General features: G+C 45.7%; 1 protein-coding gene across 2 annotated transcripts in view; it reads right to left on the minus strand.

The window, feature by feature from the left end:
* SUFU (SUFU negative regulator of hedgehog signaling) overlaps positions 1-17,457 on the minus strand; it is a 118,089-nt gene that overhangs the window by 40,823 nt on the left and 59,809 nt on the right. Inside the window, exons 6-8 of one of the 2 annotated variants that reach the window (XM_074959462.1) lie at positions 15,183-15,255; positions 8,452-8,605; positions 6,707-6,818 (exon numbers count right to left, since the gene is read on the minus strand). In XM_074959462.1, coding sequence (XP_074815563.1) covers positions 6,707-6,818; positions 8,452-8,605; positions 15,183-15,255 — 339 coding nt within the window. Of the gene's footprint in view, positions 1-6,706; positions 6,819-8,451; positions 8,609-15,182; positions 15,256-17,457 lie in introns of both variants that reach the window. The other variant, XM_074959461.1, reaches the window with a different exon arrangement.

A 17,457-nucleotide genomic window follows, 5' to 3' on the forward strand; every position in this document is an offset into this window, starting at 1 on the left:
ACATCACCGCCACCAGGAACGCGGCCTTCCATGACAGATGGGAAAGGGAGCAGGAACCCAGCGGCTCAAAGGGTGGGCCAGTGAGCCTAGAGAGGACCAAGCTAAGATCCCACTGTGGGATGGGAGCCTGTACCTGTGGGAAGAGTCTCCTTAGCCCTCTCAAGAATCTGACCATCACGTCATGGGAGAACAGCATCTGTCCTTGGATCAGTGGGTGAAAAGCAGAGATGGCCGCAAGATGCACTCTAATGGAAGAGTGTGCCAGGCCCTGGTTTCTCAAATGGAGCAGGTAGTCCAGGACAGCCTGTATGGAGGAATGCGAGGGAGAGATGCTCCATTCGGAGACACAGTAGGAAAACCTCATCCACTTGGCCAGGTAAGTCAGTCTAGTCGAGGGCTTCCTACTTTCCCTGAGGACCTGTTGGACTCCTTCCGAACAGGTCCACTCCTCTGAGTTCAGCCACACAGTATCCATGCTGAGAGGTGGAAGAACCCGAGGTTGGGGTGTAAGAGCCGACCGTGGTCCTGAGAAAGCAGGTCTGGTCAGTTGGGTAGGGGCCAGGTAGGGGCTGCTGACAAGCTCATGGGCATGCTGAACCAGTGCTGGTGAGGCCATGCCAGGGTGATCATGATAACCTGTGCCGTGTCTCTCTTGATCTTTGCCAGGGCCCTGCTGATGAGTGGAATCAGAGGGAATGCGTACATCAGGCTCCCTGACCACGATAGGAGGAAGACATCGGAGAGGGAGTCCTTGCTCAGACCCAGTCGAGAACAAAACCAGTGACATTTCCTGTTCTGTCTGGTAGCAAACAGGTCCTCTGCATAGACTGCTGGGCCTTGGTGGACAACCCAGAGAGGAGCAGACAGGAGGATCGCCGCGTGGAGATAGCGAAAGCCATGGTGCAGGCAGCAGCAGCAGACGCTGCCTGGAGGGCCGCCCTGGCCGCAGTCGTGCCTTCACCGAGGATCGCCCAGAACTCCTTGGAAGTCCCGGGCAGCAACCCTTTGAACTTGGCATTGGCTTGCCACATATTGAAATCATATCAGCCAAGGAGGGCTTCGTGGTTGGCTACTCTCAGCTGAAGGCTGAAAGACAAATAAACTTTACATCTGAAAAGATCCAGCCTCCTCAAGTCTATTTTTGGGGGTGGCCCCGGGTTGTCCCTACCTCTCCTTGTGGTTAACCCCCTCGACCACAAGGGAATTGGGGGCTGGGTGGGAATATAGGTACTCATGCCTTTTGTTCGGCACGAAGTACTTTTGTTCAGCCCTTTTAGAGATAGGGGCCAGGGAAGAGGGGGTCTGCCACAGGGCATTAGAGATCTCGGAAACCCCTTCATGAAGGGGTAGAGCCACCCTGGCGGGAGCCAAACACCACAAAACATCAGAGAGTCTGAGGGCTCTTCCAATTCCTCTGCCTGGAGCCCCAGGTTAGAAGCGACCCTCTTAAAAGGTTCCTGGTGCGCCTTGGCGTCATCCTGAGGAACTGGGTGAGGAGGCCCTGTGATAGCCTCATCCGGTGATGACGAGGATGATGCCAGTGCCGCGGGAACCTCCATGTCCATTGGTGGTCCAACAGCCTTCTCCCCTGGGTCCTCCTGGACCTGCGGGGTCTTACTCCCTGAAGCCTCAAGCACCAGAGGGTGACGGGATACCAAGGCCACTGGCCTCTCTGAGGCTCCAGACACCGATCTGGCAGCCTGGAAAGGTTGGGTGAACCCCCAGGGGTTTCACGGGTACCATGGCACCAGCCATTGTGCTTGGGGTCATGGGATATGTTTTGGTGCCGATAATGTAGACAGCACTGCCGGTACCAGGGCTTGTCCTGCACTCAGAGAACCTTGCTCCAAGCAGGAGCTACCAGCAAAGCAATCAGTACCGGGTGACCAGGATCGGGCTGAGCGGTGGCTCTTGTCCCACCAGTGCCGGTCGCTGTGACCCAAAGCTGACCTGTCCAAGCGAGACTGTCTTGGTCAGGCTCTCATGGACTGACGGCGTTCGGTAGATCTGCATCAGACACCGGGCGATCCATGCCTCATGCTACTCGATCAGTACCGGGATGTCGAATGGGACCGGGAGCTACTACGAGTTGGTTGTAGGGCGATCTCCTTCTTGTCCTGAGTAGGGCGATCTCCTTCTTGGAGATGGGCGATGACGGCCTGGCGATCAGCGGTCTCTGGTGTCTGATTGGTCCCGAGATCGGTACCAGGCCCTTGGAGACAGTCGGGGTCGATCCCAGAGTTCTTGCTGGATGGCGTGTGCCTCAGAGGGTCTGCGCCATTCCACCAGTGAGGTATGCCTCAAGTCCCTCGAGCAGTGCCCCCAGCGCGGGGACCAAAGAGGGCTCCACTGGGCCTGCCTCTCCAGTCCTGAGGCAGGACGGCTTCGGGCGGGCGAGTGCTGGCGGGACGTCCCTCTCGATGGGGAACGGTGCCGCTGAGGTGGGGACACACGTATAGGTCCCAACACGGGTTTTCCTCAAGACTGGGGTACCACTGGAGCCGGCGTGGGTGGCATGGGGAGGGTCAGGATCTCCTGAGCCACTTGAAGGGCTTCAGACATCAACGGCAACTGAAGCTGGCCTGGGCCCGCACCACTATCTGGGGTTGCAGGTGAAGTATGGGATAGGCTGCACCGCTCGACTTGAGCTGGGGCCCGAGATCCCAATGGGGGCATTGAGCTGCCCGGCACAGGTCATGGCTCGCCCCCAGCCCTCTCCTTTCCCTTACAGGAGGTAGGGGATCTTCCCTGCACAGTCTTTTTCGGCTTCTTCACCGGAGCCGTGGAGGGGGACCGGTGCCGTCGGAGCACTGCTCGGTGCGGAGTCAGACCACTGCTATGGTGCCAGAGAGTGCCGATTTCATCAGGAGCGCTTTCAGATGGATATCGTGCTCCTCTTCATCCTAGGTTTGAAGGACTTGCAGATACAGCACTTGTCACTTATGTACCCTTCGCCTGAGCACCTTAGGCAGGTGGTATGTGGCTCATTGGTGGGCATAGGCCATTTGCAGTGATCACAGGGCTTAAAGCCTGGGGACTGGGGCATGCCCCATCCCCTGGCTGATTCCCATTCAGGACTAATGAAGAGTTGGAAACTACTACTAAGGGTAACTAAGAACTACTAACTACATACAACTCTATTATAGGTTTTCACAGTTCACAAGAACTGAGCACGAAACAACACTAGCCGAAGCAGCAGAAGTTCCAGCACCGTCGCTGGTGGCAAGAAGGGACTGAGGGTGCGGGGAGCCGGCGGCGCCCCTTATACTGCGCCATGTGGGCGCCAGAGCCGGTCCCCTACGGATACTGCGGAGGGAAAACTTCCGGCACCGGTGCATGTGGTGAGCACACACACCTAATGTGGAATGGACATGAGCAAGCATTTGAAGAAGAAATATCGGTCTTAGAATACAAGTGCTTCAGTTGTAATGATGCGGGGCTAGCAAATTACACCCAAGTCTGCATCCCCTCCACACAGGTTTATGCATAGAACTATTAGAAAACTAGAATGTTTTGCTGATTTAAACACGGACGCATTATTGTAAGGAGGAGTAGGAAGCAAAGACAGTGGTCAGCAACTGCAAGCCTTTGGAACAAACAGCACACACTTTACTGAATAAGGCTATTTGAGTTTGCCTGTGTCTCAGATTTTAATATTTTACTGTCAGCTAGGTGCAAATGTTATGGCCTTAAATTCTGTGGACTTCAACATGCAAAGTGGATGAGATACACTTTGCCCTGGCTGAGAGAATACTTCTGTCACATTCCTGAAGAGCCCCCTAAAGCATCAGACTTATTCACATGGCTTTCAAAAAAGCCACAATTTGATGTTTTATGTTCTGGTGTAAACAGTGCAGTGTATGATCACACACTAGTCCTATCAGTGTAGTTTCCGAGGAGCCTCACAATATTCAATATATCTGTCCTCACAGCACCCTTGTGAAGGAGGGCAGAGCTACTACCCCCATTCTACAGATATGGAAACTGAGGCACAGAGAGGCTAAGGGTATGTCTACACAGCAAAGAAAAACCTGCAGCTGGCCCAGACCAGCTGACTCGGGCTTGCGGGGCTCTGGCTGTAGTGCTGTTTCATTGCTGTGCAGACTTTGAGCACAGGCTCTCGCACCCTGCAGGGTCCTAGAGGCCCTGCTCCAGCCCAAGCCCGGAAGTCTACACAGCAATGAAACAGCCTCGGAGCCTGAGCCCCACAAGCCCAAGGCAGCTGGCATGGACACAGGTGTCTAGTTGCTGTAAAGACATACCCTGAGTGACCTGCCCAAGGTCACACAGGAAGTCTGCAGAGAACCATGCACCCTGTCTTTCAACCTTGCTGTCACCTAAGATACTTGCATAAAGACTGGATATTTGATTTTGTCTACACATGCAAAAAAATGGAACTGCTACCAGTTGTAGCACTTTTAGTATCAATGGTGCTGAAGCTCTTCCCACCATCTGATCTAACACTGCTCAGAGGGCAAGGATACCCTGTGATGGTCTCTTAGGGCAGGAAGTTGCCTAATCAGCTTGGTTTCTTTAGCCTTGTCTATACTGGGAAAATGTGTTAACGAATACATTTTAACTAGCACAACAATAAACACAACTGCCCCATGTCTTAAATGAGATTTACCATTGTGCTAGTTAAAATGTATTAATATATTTTCCAACACGAGTCATTTTCCCAGGATAGAGAAGGCTTAGTTGAGATTTCACTATACTTTCTTCCACACACGTAGTGATTTGGTGGGAAAACAGCAGCAGCATGAAGTGTAAAGCTCCTCTTTATAAACCAACATCTAAGGTGACAGCAAGAACGGAAGACATGGGGGGAGCATACGGCTGTTTGATGTGCGGGGGAGGGGAGGGAGGAGCTCTTTTAGCACTGAGGGTGCTAGCTATCATCAAAGTGACTCCAGGAAAAAGACACAGCATTCTAGAAGCGTCTTCCCTTAATGAGATCCACTATTGTGGAGAAACAGGGGATAGCTATCTGTTTCCAAAGTGGTAACTATAGACTGAGCAAAACAACTTATTGATCTTTCAGCAAGCGAATACTGGGAAGCAGTCATTCCCTATCTTTTAGCTTCAGGGAATTACTGATAAGATAAGGAAAAGAGATATATTCATTACAGTGGGCACTGTCAAGGTCAGGAGGTTCCATATTTGATTCACCTTCCTCCTTGCCTTGAGCGGTTAAAAAAACATGTCAATATTTATGCAGGTGTTCCACCTCTCACCCTTGCTGAAGTCCCCCTCCAATGCTTCACTGCTCTGTCTTCAGTAGAGCCCTGTTTATCTGATCCCTGAATGCCTGTCTTGTCTGAATTATAGCTGCCGTTCAACATTAGTGCTTGTATGTCAGACACTTTCTCAAACTGACAATGACCTCAAATGTTTTGCTGTCCCTGAAAAGTTGTCAGCATAGGAGTTGTACTGCCTATTTAGTTCCACACCAGTAGCACAATGCTCAGGAGCACTCCTATAACAGATGAGCATACATGCATCACGGGGGAAGATTTTTGGTAAATTTCAACCTTCCAAGGAGCAGATGTGATCGCCAAATAGCATCTTATCCCACAAAGTAGTAAAAATATAATAATTAAATTTCCATGGGACCACTCTTCACGGAGCAAGATGTTACTCAATATAAATAAAGATGTCAGAATCTGGCCCCATAGTATTGTTATACTGAATCTAAGAATGACTTTTTAAATGATGAAAAATCTCAAGTGCCTTTTTAAAAAACAGCCACGCCACATGTATTTCATGTTACTTAATATTTATATAGCATCATGAATTAGCACAGTGCTTCACAGAGACCCTGTGACCCAAAAAGATTCGATCAGTCAAACAGGGAACAGAGAGGAAGAAACAGGAAAAAGGACGAGAGGACTAGAATGAAGTATTAAGAATGATATTACCTTGGCTATGATGCTTCAGTTAAGAATGAAATAGCACAGGAATGGCAGCGAACAGTGGGAGGTGAAGGGAAAGGAGCAGTTTGAAGGATAGTCAGCATTTCTGACACTATGGAAAAAGGAAGATTTCACGCTGACCTCTACTCTTTGGACAAAGGCACCAAGGCTGAAGTGGGGGTGAGGGGGTGGAGAGAAGATAGTGAGACCCTCCAGATACAACCATTCAAGGTAGGTAAACTGTGGTGCTCCTAGGCATGACAGTGTTGCTAAACAGTCTTCCTCCACTGCTCTCTCTCAGGGCAAACGGTACCAATGGTAACTGAAAACGAGGTCTCAGGTTCAGTGAGTGGGGAAGCCCCCAAAAGGCAAAAATGCACGGGCTGCAGATGTCTGAGCAAGTAGGCCATTTGCTATGCACTGACCAACTCAGAAGTTACATAGGAAAAAGATCTACAGTGTTATCTAGTCCAGCTAACTCTCTGGATGATACTGCAGCTTTGTTCCCTACAATACATTCTCCAGTGCTTTTTCCAGTCCAACTTCAAACAACTCAAGCTAAGGGGCTTCTTTTGGAACACTATCCCACAGTACAGGATCTCTCTTTACTTACTATGGCATTAAACCACCCTGAAAAATTAGTCTCCCTCTGCGTTTCTAGACAGCAAGTACCCACTGTTACCCTTTCCCCTACTCCCGATGTAATGGTCCCACCAAGCCATAATCTTGTTTTCACTCTCAACTCTTCTACTCTCCCCTTTCCCCACATCTGAAGAGCACGGGATCCTACTTACGGTGCTCGATCATAGTTCAACCCATTCTGTCTTTGTGTGTTTATTGGAGGTAGAACAGGTTTGCTGTTAATCTCAAGCCCTCTCCGCAGAGTCTCCCTGATTTGCTCTGTATCTGCAAAGAGAGTTTGTTTGAACATGATTTAGTGCGCGCGCGTGTGCGCGCGCACACACACACACGCACACACACACACACCCCCTCCAAAACACCTTCTAACGAGAACCCGAGGAAGCCAGCTTCTTTTGGTGTCTGTTTCTATAAAAGGTATTTGACTGCGCTCACCCCCTTTGCCTGGGTGCAGAAAGAGGTGCTCTCCATGACACCTCAGGCTTATGAAGTGATTTCACTGCAGTCAGTTTCAATTCTTCCATTTTGGTGCCCCCAATGTATATCCAACCTTCCAGCAAGGAAGAATGGAGCCTTTGGTAAGAAGTCATCCAGAGGGGGCAACGTTAAGCAATTAGGTATCTCATCCACCCCTTTTCATAGAGAAAAAGTTCTCCCAGCATCGCCTGAATTCAAGACACATCTAACTCTTAGATGCTAAGAATTTTCCAAACCAGGTGACAATGGAAGTTTATCTCTATCAGATTAATTAAAGACGACTCCCTAAACTTCTACATTTGGCTTTGCAAGCCTGTCAGTTAATTTAAACACACTCGTAAGTGGGCTCCAAGAAAGAAACGAACTGAACTGAATTTTACACGGGGCAAAAGTTCAGCCTGAAACTTAATTTTCACATTTAGCTTCAAATACACATTCAGTGCAGTCCTTAACCTTTACATTTTTTCAATAATGTCTGATAGACAAATACATTACAGGAAATTTGCATGCAAGCTTTCCTAAGAAGCTCCCCCTACTTTTGTGAAAAGTTAGAGTGAAATACTCTACATAAAGCATTTCAGAATCATCTGAAGGGCATAACATAAATATGACTTTGTATAGATGTCCCAGATTTTTCATTTGGGAGACTGGGGAGACAGGGGGAATTGGTGTCTTATGTACTATGACTTACATACCCCCAAGACTGCATTTTTCAGTTAAAAAAAGGAAGACAAGAAAAATATTAATTGATTATGTCTACAGAAACCATCATTACTTTCTTTTAATTTTAATGCTTTCAACTCCTCCTATAAATGAGACCTCCACACATTTTACTGTAATAAATCTATATGGATTTGAAAGATCTCATTTAAACAGGACTTAAATTACACACACGTGTGCACCACATCTACCCCATGTGTAACCCAAAATGCCACCTCACTATAAGGAGGATCCGCCAAATGTTCTCAGCCTGTTCTCCAGAGCCCCTTATTTACAGGTACCATTTGAGTTATTGTTGCGACAAGCAACGTCAGTCCAAGTTGATAGCTAATACTTGAAAACGTTATATTAGAATTAGAGCCAAGCGGGAAACATGACTATTTTGCAGAGGTGTCTGATGAACCTTTCTGGTTTCACGTCACATGGCTTTGCTTCCTGAGTTTTACTCTGGAGTTTCAGATTGGAATTAACCCCAAAACAAAGCTAAAAACTCAGTCACCTGAAACAATAAATTCCCTCCTTCTCTGAAGAGGTTGACGTTGAGCAGGGTTGGGGTTTGCAATGTACCCGAAGATTGGGCACAACATTCATGTGAACTTTCAAGCTCTACAGGAGAATAGTCCTAAGGCTATGCAAACCAAATGCTTCAAGTACATGGGGAATGTCGGGGAGGGGGGACACGACGCACACAACTGACTCTTACCTTTCCCAGACAGCCGTCGTGGCTGCGTTCCAATGCAAATGCTTCTACTATCTTCGTCGTCCTCTGGGGGCCGGCTCAGATCATCCCAGGCACATTTGGCGCTCACTCCACTCAGGTTCGAGCCATCTGTCTCAATCCCTTTATCGACTCTCTCCTGCTTGAAAAGATCCAAAGAGCCATGACTTTTTTGGGTGTGGTTTGGATCTAAGCAGGGGTTAGCAGCACAGTCTTGCAGTTCACCCGTTACCAGCTGAGTGCAAAACAGTTTCCTTCCAAATCAGCTCCTGGGTGACTAAAGCTATGACCTCTGACAGGCTTCTAGAAGACCCAAAGCACAATAAGAGTGGATATACTATCTCTCTGCAAAATGACCAGATTACTTCCACTCTTCATTCAATTCTTAACCTTGTATCAATGTTACAAACTACAGATAAACTCAATGAATGTAGCAATGAGCAATTACTTTTTGTGCAATGTTCTCTGAGGTTTTGCATAACACGCCCTTTAATTACAAACACATGAATGCCCTGCACCTCTGGAGTTAGAATTTCCCAGCACACAGACTACTCTGGTGAGTATGTCCACACCTGACTTTTTGGATGTCAGATAATAAGTGCTGACTAATACTACTGTACCTTCTTAGACACCAAAAGTTTTCCAGGACACACACATTTGTTGCTAGCAACGTTCAGACTTTGAGCTGCAGCCAAAAATTTAAGTGTAGGCCTACCTAGTGAAGGAACTATTTTTAGTCTGGATTTCCAGCTTTCACCACTAGGGGATGCTGTTAAACTAAACCACTTTAAGGTTGAAATACAGAGATGAACTCAGCTTCTATTCACTGTATGCATTTGAATGCAAGTGTGGAGCTTTCTTCCTGGTTTCAATTTGTACATAGTAAAAGTGACAGTTTTGTCTGCTCCAGCGACGTTTTAAATAGAGTTCTTGCTTCAATGTATTGACACAAGCATGCTTGGATTTTAGATGTTCTGAACTTTGTTTTTGAGTCATCAGATTTTAATGGAAACTTACATGCAGTATTTGTATCCTCAGAGTTTCCCGATTGTCAGTGCAAGCCTCTGCCATTGCAGTGGTTTAAAAGGCTGACTCCAAGCTAAAGTAAAACATCAACCACCAGCGTTTCTGTCCAGTTTTACATTGCATTACCTATGTACCCCATCCTCACCTTCAGAGGTACCTCAAGTTTAATGTCTGCAATTACCAAAATTCTTGCTTATGTTGTGAGGTCCTTGCATGCTCTGGACTGGTGACACAAGGATCAGGGCTAGGAGCCAGCTCAAGAGGGTGGAGGTCATTCTATTTATAGGCAAAACTGATGCCATCTCTAAGGGTTCCACTAAACCAGTGCAAATTTCTCAGCACTGAATCAAGTCAGGTTCGCCCTTCCCTTGCTAGCGTCCTTCAGTGGTGCTACCAACGTCTCTGCTGCAGCGCGTACCTCAAGGATGTGTCAATATGAGCGAGAAGCCCAGCAAACTGTGAAGCAACTTCAGTCATTCAGTGAAAGAACGGTTCTCCAAGTGGTACATACACACTCCAGTATCAGCAAGGACGACTCCTTATCTCTACCTTAAAGCTCAATCCTGCTAGGTGCTTAGCGTACTCAACTCCCATTGACTTCCATGGGAGTCTTGGGAGCACTTCGCATTTTGCAACTCCCATAACAAGAAGCATCTCTGCTAATCCCTGATGTACCTCTGTCACCCACACTCACCTGCATATGCTGTAACCTACAAAGCAGTGTGGACTGCTCTTGTGATTGTGAGATGGATTCAGAGCAGTTCAAGATCCACACAGCTCAGCCAGAGGCAACCAACACTGCTGAGTATATAGCTGTCATCTTAGGGCCAAGTTCAGCCCCGGTTTAATTGAGCACAATTCTCATTGACTTCAAACAGGAAGCATGTCTGCTTATGCCCGGGCCGCATTTGGTCCCAAGGCTGGCTAACAGACAGTTGTCTGTGTGAAAGTAGAATGAATTATATTGAAATTATAATTCATTAAAGAAATGCTACTTGAAGGGTTTGTTGAAATATAGTTGTCAGGAAGAGAAACATTAAGGCGTTTGAGACAATGGGTCCTCAAACTAATTAACTTAGAGCTCCTACTGAGCTAGGAGATTGGTAAACGTTAGTATGCAAATAAGATATGTATGTATATTTCTCAGTTTCTGCTTCCTTTTGTCTCATGTTAAATTGGCTTTGGCTTAGCTGTATAAATAAGTTATCTTTAGCCTCAGAGAGGGGCTCACATCTGGGTGCACTGGCAAAGCGCTTTGCTAACAAACAGAGAGGTCTGACAAATTATGTGAGTCCTGAATCTGACTGACATCTGGAAGAGGTTGGGAACCACTGTGCTAAAGACAAACCTCCCCCTCCCACACAAGACCATGCAATCTAAACACACGCTAGACCCCTCACTAGTTACTGGGAAGCTGGGCATTACCAGCTCTCAGGGAAGTGGGAATGTTTTTTCCTGAGAAACATTTCCAATCACTGTCACCACACAGTACAGCTTCAGCCTCCACACCCCCATTCTGAGCATGCAGCTCTCCGAGGCCCACCACTCTCTGTATGTGTCCTCGTGCCACACATTAAGCATTGGCCGGGCGTGGTACACAACACAGCAGCAGCTGCTTATCCCTGTGCAGCCGTCTGCAGAACCTCTGGTCTGATGCACAGCAGGAAACATACATTCATCTGCTTCTGTATGCACCTGGATGGGACAGGGGCAGGAGAAGCAGAGGACGTGGACTGTTTATACCCAAATAGATCAAGGATGTAAACAGATCAGGGAAAGCACAGTCAGAGCCTCAATTTGTCATGGCTGACTTGCATGTCGGGGAGTTTGGTTCCCAACCCCAAACACACACTTTTACTTAGAACCTCTATGAACAAACATGTGGGCACTAGGGGGCACCATTGTGCAAAGAATAGTCTAGCACAAATAAAATTCTTCTTTTAAGAACCTGATTGATTTTCAGTGCCCTAAAAACCCAGGGGTTTGGTCTGTGCTCACTCTGTAACCAGTTGGTTAGTATATTATTCTCAAGCCTCCCCAGAAAAGGGGGTGAAGGAGCTTGGGGGAATATTTTGGGGAAACAGGGACTCCAAGTGGCCCTTTCTCCAGGATTTTTGTCGAAATCACTTGGTGGTGCCAGCAATATAGTCCAAGGACAAGGAAAGGATTTGTGCCTTGGGGAAGTTTTAACCTAAGCTGGTAGAAATAAGCTTGGGGGTCTTTCATGCGGGTTCCCACATCTGTACCCCAGAGTTCAGAGTGGGGAGGGAACCCTGTGGAATGCACAGAGAGGTAGAAACAAAATATGGCAGACAAACTTTTAAAAGTAGTAATCAAATCTTGCTAGCTGGAGTGGAAGAACAAAAACAATACTGAGGTAGAACTCAGGCTGTGACCTTTTCAGATCTTGTCAGCCCTGATCAGCACTTCATGGGAGGCCAGGATAAAAGGGTGCTGGAAGAAGGGGAGTTAGTGACTTAGTAAAGTGGCATTCTACCCCTCACCCTATCAAGTTAATACTGAACCAACACTCCAGTTTGGGGTTAACCGTGATGAGTGCTGTGGACTATATAAAATGTAAAGCTGAAGTCCACTTGGGCTCATTCAACATCCCATTCCATTTCTCGTAAGAGTAGGGGTGTTAATTTATGCCTTGGCCTGATTCCTGTTTGGTTCATTTCATCCTGCCTTTATTCTCTATAGATTCTAATGAAAAAGGATTCTTTACAATCTGCCATAAGCTTCTGTGTAGTGTTGCTTTCACTGTTAAACATCTATGCTTCAGCCTTGCATTTCCATGGTAGGAGACTATGTATCTTTCAAGGTTTTGTATTAGTGCCCACCACTGTCGAATCTGAGCACCAAAAACCACAAGTTTGTTGGATTTATGGAACTATGTTTATGTCCGATTTTGATTAGGATTTTAAATGTATGTGCCCCTGGCGAGAAAATGAATAGAATTTGGCTTTAATATACAAGCTTTCACATTAAAGATATTGAATAGTTACATAGGACAATTAGACACAGATGTATGGACCATAAGACAAATGGAATAGCCAGTGTAAAACCTGTTGTATTGGGCCAAATCTTGAATTCTTTTTGAAGGCAAAATTCTTACTGATGTCAGAGAAACACAGAACTGCTCATTTGAATCGGATCTATGGCCCAGCTAGTCCAGTATCATGTCTCTGACAGTGGCCAGTACCAGATGCTTCAGACGAAGGTGCATCAGGGTCTCTTCCTGATCTCTAGTAGTTAGATTGACTTAAACCCTGAAGCCTGAGGTTTAACCCTTCCAAATTTTGTTTTATAACAACTTCCTTGAAATCCATGTATCAGAGGGGTAGCTGAGTTAGTCTGTATCCACAAAAACAATGAGAAGTCTGTTGGCACCTTAAAGACTAACAGATTTATTTGGGCATAAGCTTTTGTGGGTAAAACACCCACTTTTTCAGATGCATGGAGTGAAAATTGCAGATTCAGGCATAAATATATATATTGGCATATGCAGAGAAGGGAGTTATCTTAAAAGTGGCGGATGTGGTCCACTCCCAATAACTGATGAGGAGGTGTCAATACCAAGAGAGGGAAAATTGCTTTTGTAGTGAGCCAGCCACTCCTAGTCCCTATTCAAGCCCAAATTAATGGTGTTAAATTTGCAAATGAATTGTAACTCCACAGTTTCTCTTTGAAGTCTGTTTTTGAAGGTTTTTTTTGTTGAAGAATGGCTACTTTTAAATCTGTTATTTAATATCCAGGGCGATTGAAGTGTTCTCCTACTAGCTTTTGTATGTTACCATTCCTGATGTCTGATTTGTGTCCATTTATCCTTTTACGTAGAGACTGTCCAGTTTGGCCAATGTACATGGCAGAGGGGCATTGCTGGCACATGATGGCATATATCACATTAGTAGATGTAAAGGTGAATGAGCCAATGATGGTGTGGCTGGTGTGGCTGATTCCTATGATGGTGTCGCTAGAGTAGATATGGGGATCGAGAAGGCAACGGGGTTTGTTACAGGGATTGGTTCCTGGGTTAGTGTTTTTGTGGTGTGGTATGTAGTTGCTGGTGAGTGTTTGCTTCAGGTTGGGGGGCTGTCTAAGTGAGGACTGGCCTGCCTCCCAAGGCCTGTGAGAGTGGGGGATCGTTTTCCAGGATAGGTTATAGATTGTTGATGATGCGCTGGAGAGGTTTTAGCTGGGGGCTGTACGTGATGGCCAGTGGTGTTCTGTTATTTTCCTTGTTGGGCCTGTCCTGTAGTAGGTGACTTTCTGGGTACCTCTCTTGCTCTGTCAATCTGTTTCTTCACTTCCCCAGGTGGGTATTGTAGTTTTAAGAATGCATGAAATCCATGTCCAATTTTGTTTTGAATCTTACTAAATTCCTCAATGCACCTCAATCACTTCCTGCAGCAATGAGTTCCACAACCAATCATATGTGCGAGAGTTTCTTTGATTGGTTTTGAATTTCTTACACTGAAATTTAATGGAATGTCCCCTTGTTCTTGTGTTACAAAACTGAGAGATAAGAAGTTCCTGATCCATGTTCTCTATACTGTGTGGATTATATACTTCTATCCCCTCTTATTCATCCCCTTACTAAGATAAAAATCCCCAATTTTTCAATTTCTTCGCATACGAGTTTCTCCACACCCTTGATCAGTCTTATTTCACTTGGGGGGTAGGAGGGATAGCTCAGTAGGTTGAGCATTGGCCTGCTAAACCCAGCGTTGTGAGTTCAATCCTTGAGGGGGCCATTTAGGGATCTGGGGCAAAAATTGGGGATTGGGGGTCCTGCTTTGAGAAGGGGGTTGGACTAGATGACCTCCTGAGGTCCCTTTCAACCTGATATTCTATGATTACCTTTCTTTGAATCTTTCTAGTTCTGCAATACCCTTTCTGAGATGGGATGACAGTACTGTCTACACTATACCAGACAAGTCCACACCATTGATTCACATCAAGGCATTGTAATATTTTCCACACTTTTCCTTAGGTATCCTAACATCTTGTTTGCTCCCCCCTCCCAAAAAAGCTGCACATTGAGTAGAGGAGCTGTCTACAATGACACTGAGCTGTCTACAATAACACCCTCTCTCTTTCCTGAGCTGACAACTTAATCAGAATCCTGTAAGGTGGGAGAATTTTTTACCAAGACAGTACTTGGACAAACTGAGTAAGGACTTCAGGATTTGGCCCTTCATCAACAACTGTAGCACCTTTTATCTTTAAGGATCCTAAAGCAGTGTTTCTCAACAACCGGCCTGTGGAGCAGCACTGGTCCCTGAGATCTCCCTGATACACTTTAGGAAGGTAGAAAGCCGGTCCCTGGTATCAAAAAGATTGAGAAACACTGTCCTAGAGCATTTTACAGCAACACTTAAAGGAATCGATTCATTCATGGCTGAAATGCAGCCATCTCTCGGGTGGAATGCAGCAGTTCAACAATGCACAGCAACACTACACAGATATATTCAATTCTGTGCCTGGCAACAATTGATCATAAGAACTACTTTTCCTGAGAGGGAACGTTAATGAGGACACAGGAATTATCCCTAACTAAGAAGTGCTGTGGGAAGATCCACTTGAACGAGTAGTTCAACTTCACAGAAAATCGGAGGGACTTCCAACAAAAGGGCGGACACATTTACCAGCAAAAGGGCGGACACATTTACTAACTAAAGACATACTTGCAGATGCGGATCAATCTCAAATATGGTCTCTCCTCTTCGCATATCTGTTATCAGCCATGGGCCTCCAGCTCTACAAAGAAAGAAAGGCAGTGAACCAAAGTTACTCACCCTCACCAGGAGCTCCCCCCCCCCCCCCCCGTTATGGTGCTAAATCAGGACAGGTGCCTGGACGAAACAGGTAATGGAGGGTTTGTCTTTTAAAAACCAGCTAGAAGCCCCACCCTCCATATGGGCTGCTTGTAAGACCCAGAGTGCCCAGTGATCCTTTAAATCCACGATTACATAATGAAAGTTCATTACACTGCATGACCTGGTTACTGCATGGTTGTGCTCAACACTGCTCAGCCTTGAATTGGAGACTCTCTCCTATTCCTGAATCCTGCTGAAGTTTTCCAAAGTTCACAGCTGCTGCACAGCTCAGGAAGACAGTTAATATGGTTTGAGCCCATTTACATTGCAAGACTGAATTAAGTTTTAGCCTTGCTAGGCACTGTAACCAAGTAAAATTTCAGTGTTTACACAGAGGCTAAATTTAACAAGATCAGTGCCCAGACTGACAAAAATATTTAGGTGCCTATTTGAATCCTTAGGTGACTAAATACCTTTGTCAATCCAGTTCTAGATCAGCAGAGTCACATTCAGTATCAAAACTAGCTTTCTACCATGGCCAATGTTCCTACATTTTGCCTGGTTAGTATCCACGGTGCACATAAATGGTTCAGAGCAGCCTTAGCATTTGTTAGCACTGAGGATCGAAAGGCTCAACACCTCTCTTAGCAGAGGTGATGGGAGACAGTTTATTGCAAAAAGAGGCATCCTGAATTTTCACATTGGGTCACAAGCAGCATAGATGGTCTACGTCAGTTTAGAGCTGTATTTTTGAACTGATTTACTCAAATTGATGCAAAAGCTCATTTGCTCATTGAATAAGTTATGGCAATCAAACATTTCTTCTTGCCTTAGATGTTCACCCTACACTTTCCTTATACACTAGATGTTAAAATGGCAACAATTAGTATTTCATATTTTCTGATATGTATTGGTGATCACTGGTTTATCTTATCACTTTGGGATTGACAGTTGTTAACTGCAAAGATTCTATTCACTGCAATCCCTGAAAATTGGGATAATCAGGAATTGCATCTGCAGTAACTAAAATCAAGGCAGCTTTTGGCTTCAAAACATGTGTATTTCTTGGTTTTTGCCCTACCCTTGGAGATATATTTGAAAGAAATGCCCATTCTAGTAGAGCTGGTCAAAGAATTGCACTCTTTTCTAACATGGCTTCTACTCTGAAACTCTTTGTTTTGTCTTTTTGAGTATTTAACAAGGAGAATGAAACAGCTCCACACAGACTTTGAGCAGTCAGGGTCAGACACTGTTTCAGTGTCTTGGGGCCATAGGAAAAAGGCTTGCATCCATGCTAAAGTTTTCCTCCCTGGGGCATCCTCAAGGACTGTCTGCACCTGTGCTGAGAGGAAGGGTTCAGAATGAAACTGAAACAGATATCCGCCTAATTCTGGACTGTCCCACAAATCTAGGCTGGACTTCAGAAAATAAAGTACGTTGCTGGGGCTTTGTCGAGGAGTTTAATGGAGCCCTGGTGTGTGCATGCGAAAACATTTAATATAAAACCGTTTGATCTATTACTGCACCGCAACACCCTCCTCGCCTTTAAAGATACGAGAAAAACATTTGAATAAAATGTCTGGTGATGTGTATACCAGCAAGCAAATAGTTTAACAGTGATCTGCTGCTAATTCTTATATCAGACAACTTTTAAAACCACATCCTTCTTTGCCCAACACTGATTTTGTTTTTTGCAAGAGGGAAAATTACACAAAACCAGTCTTACTAGGAAAATAAGTACCATTCCTCGTGTGAATTAGCCCAGCTGATCGGACTCAATAGGTCAATTCTAGAGATGCTGTCCAAACTTTCCCAGTACTCTAGCAAACTAGGCTCCTTCCCTCGTTTATTTTGAGCTGTCTTAAAAGGTCACCTCAGTAAATTATTCTGGCTTAGCACCTGGTTCTTTTAGGAAGAGCTAATGAGAAAATGCCACAGGCGTAAGAGGAAGGAAATTAAAAGTTGAATATCTCATTCTACTCTATTCTGAACAAGTGGATTCTCATATGCATTAATAGCCATCTCAGTCTCTGCACATAAGAGAAGAGTTGCACTGAGCTCCCACCTCCCACAAAGCACGTTTAAACAAACAATCTGCAAGTTACAAATAAAAAACAAGGGACAGCATTGCCTCCTGTTAGGC

This window comes from Natator depressus, chromosome 7 (assembly GCF_965152275.1).
Source record: "Natator depressus isolate rNatDep1 chromosome 7, rNatDep2.hap1, whole genome shotgun sequence".
NCBI classification, from domain to species: Eukaryota; Metazoa; Chordata; order Testudines; family Cheloniidae; genus Natator; species Natator depressus.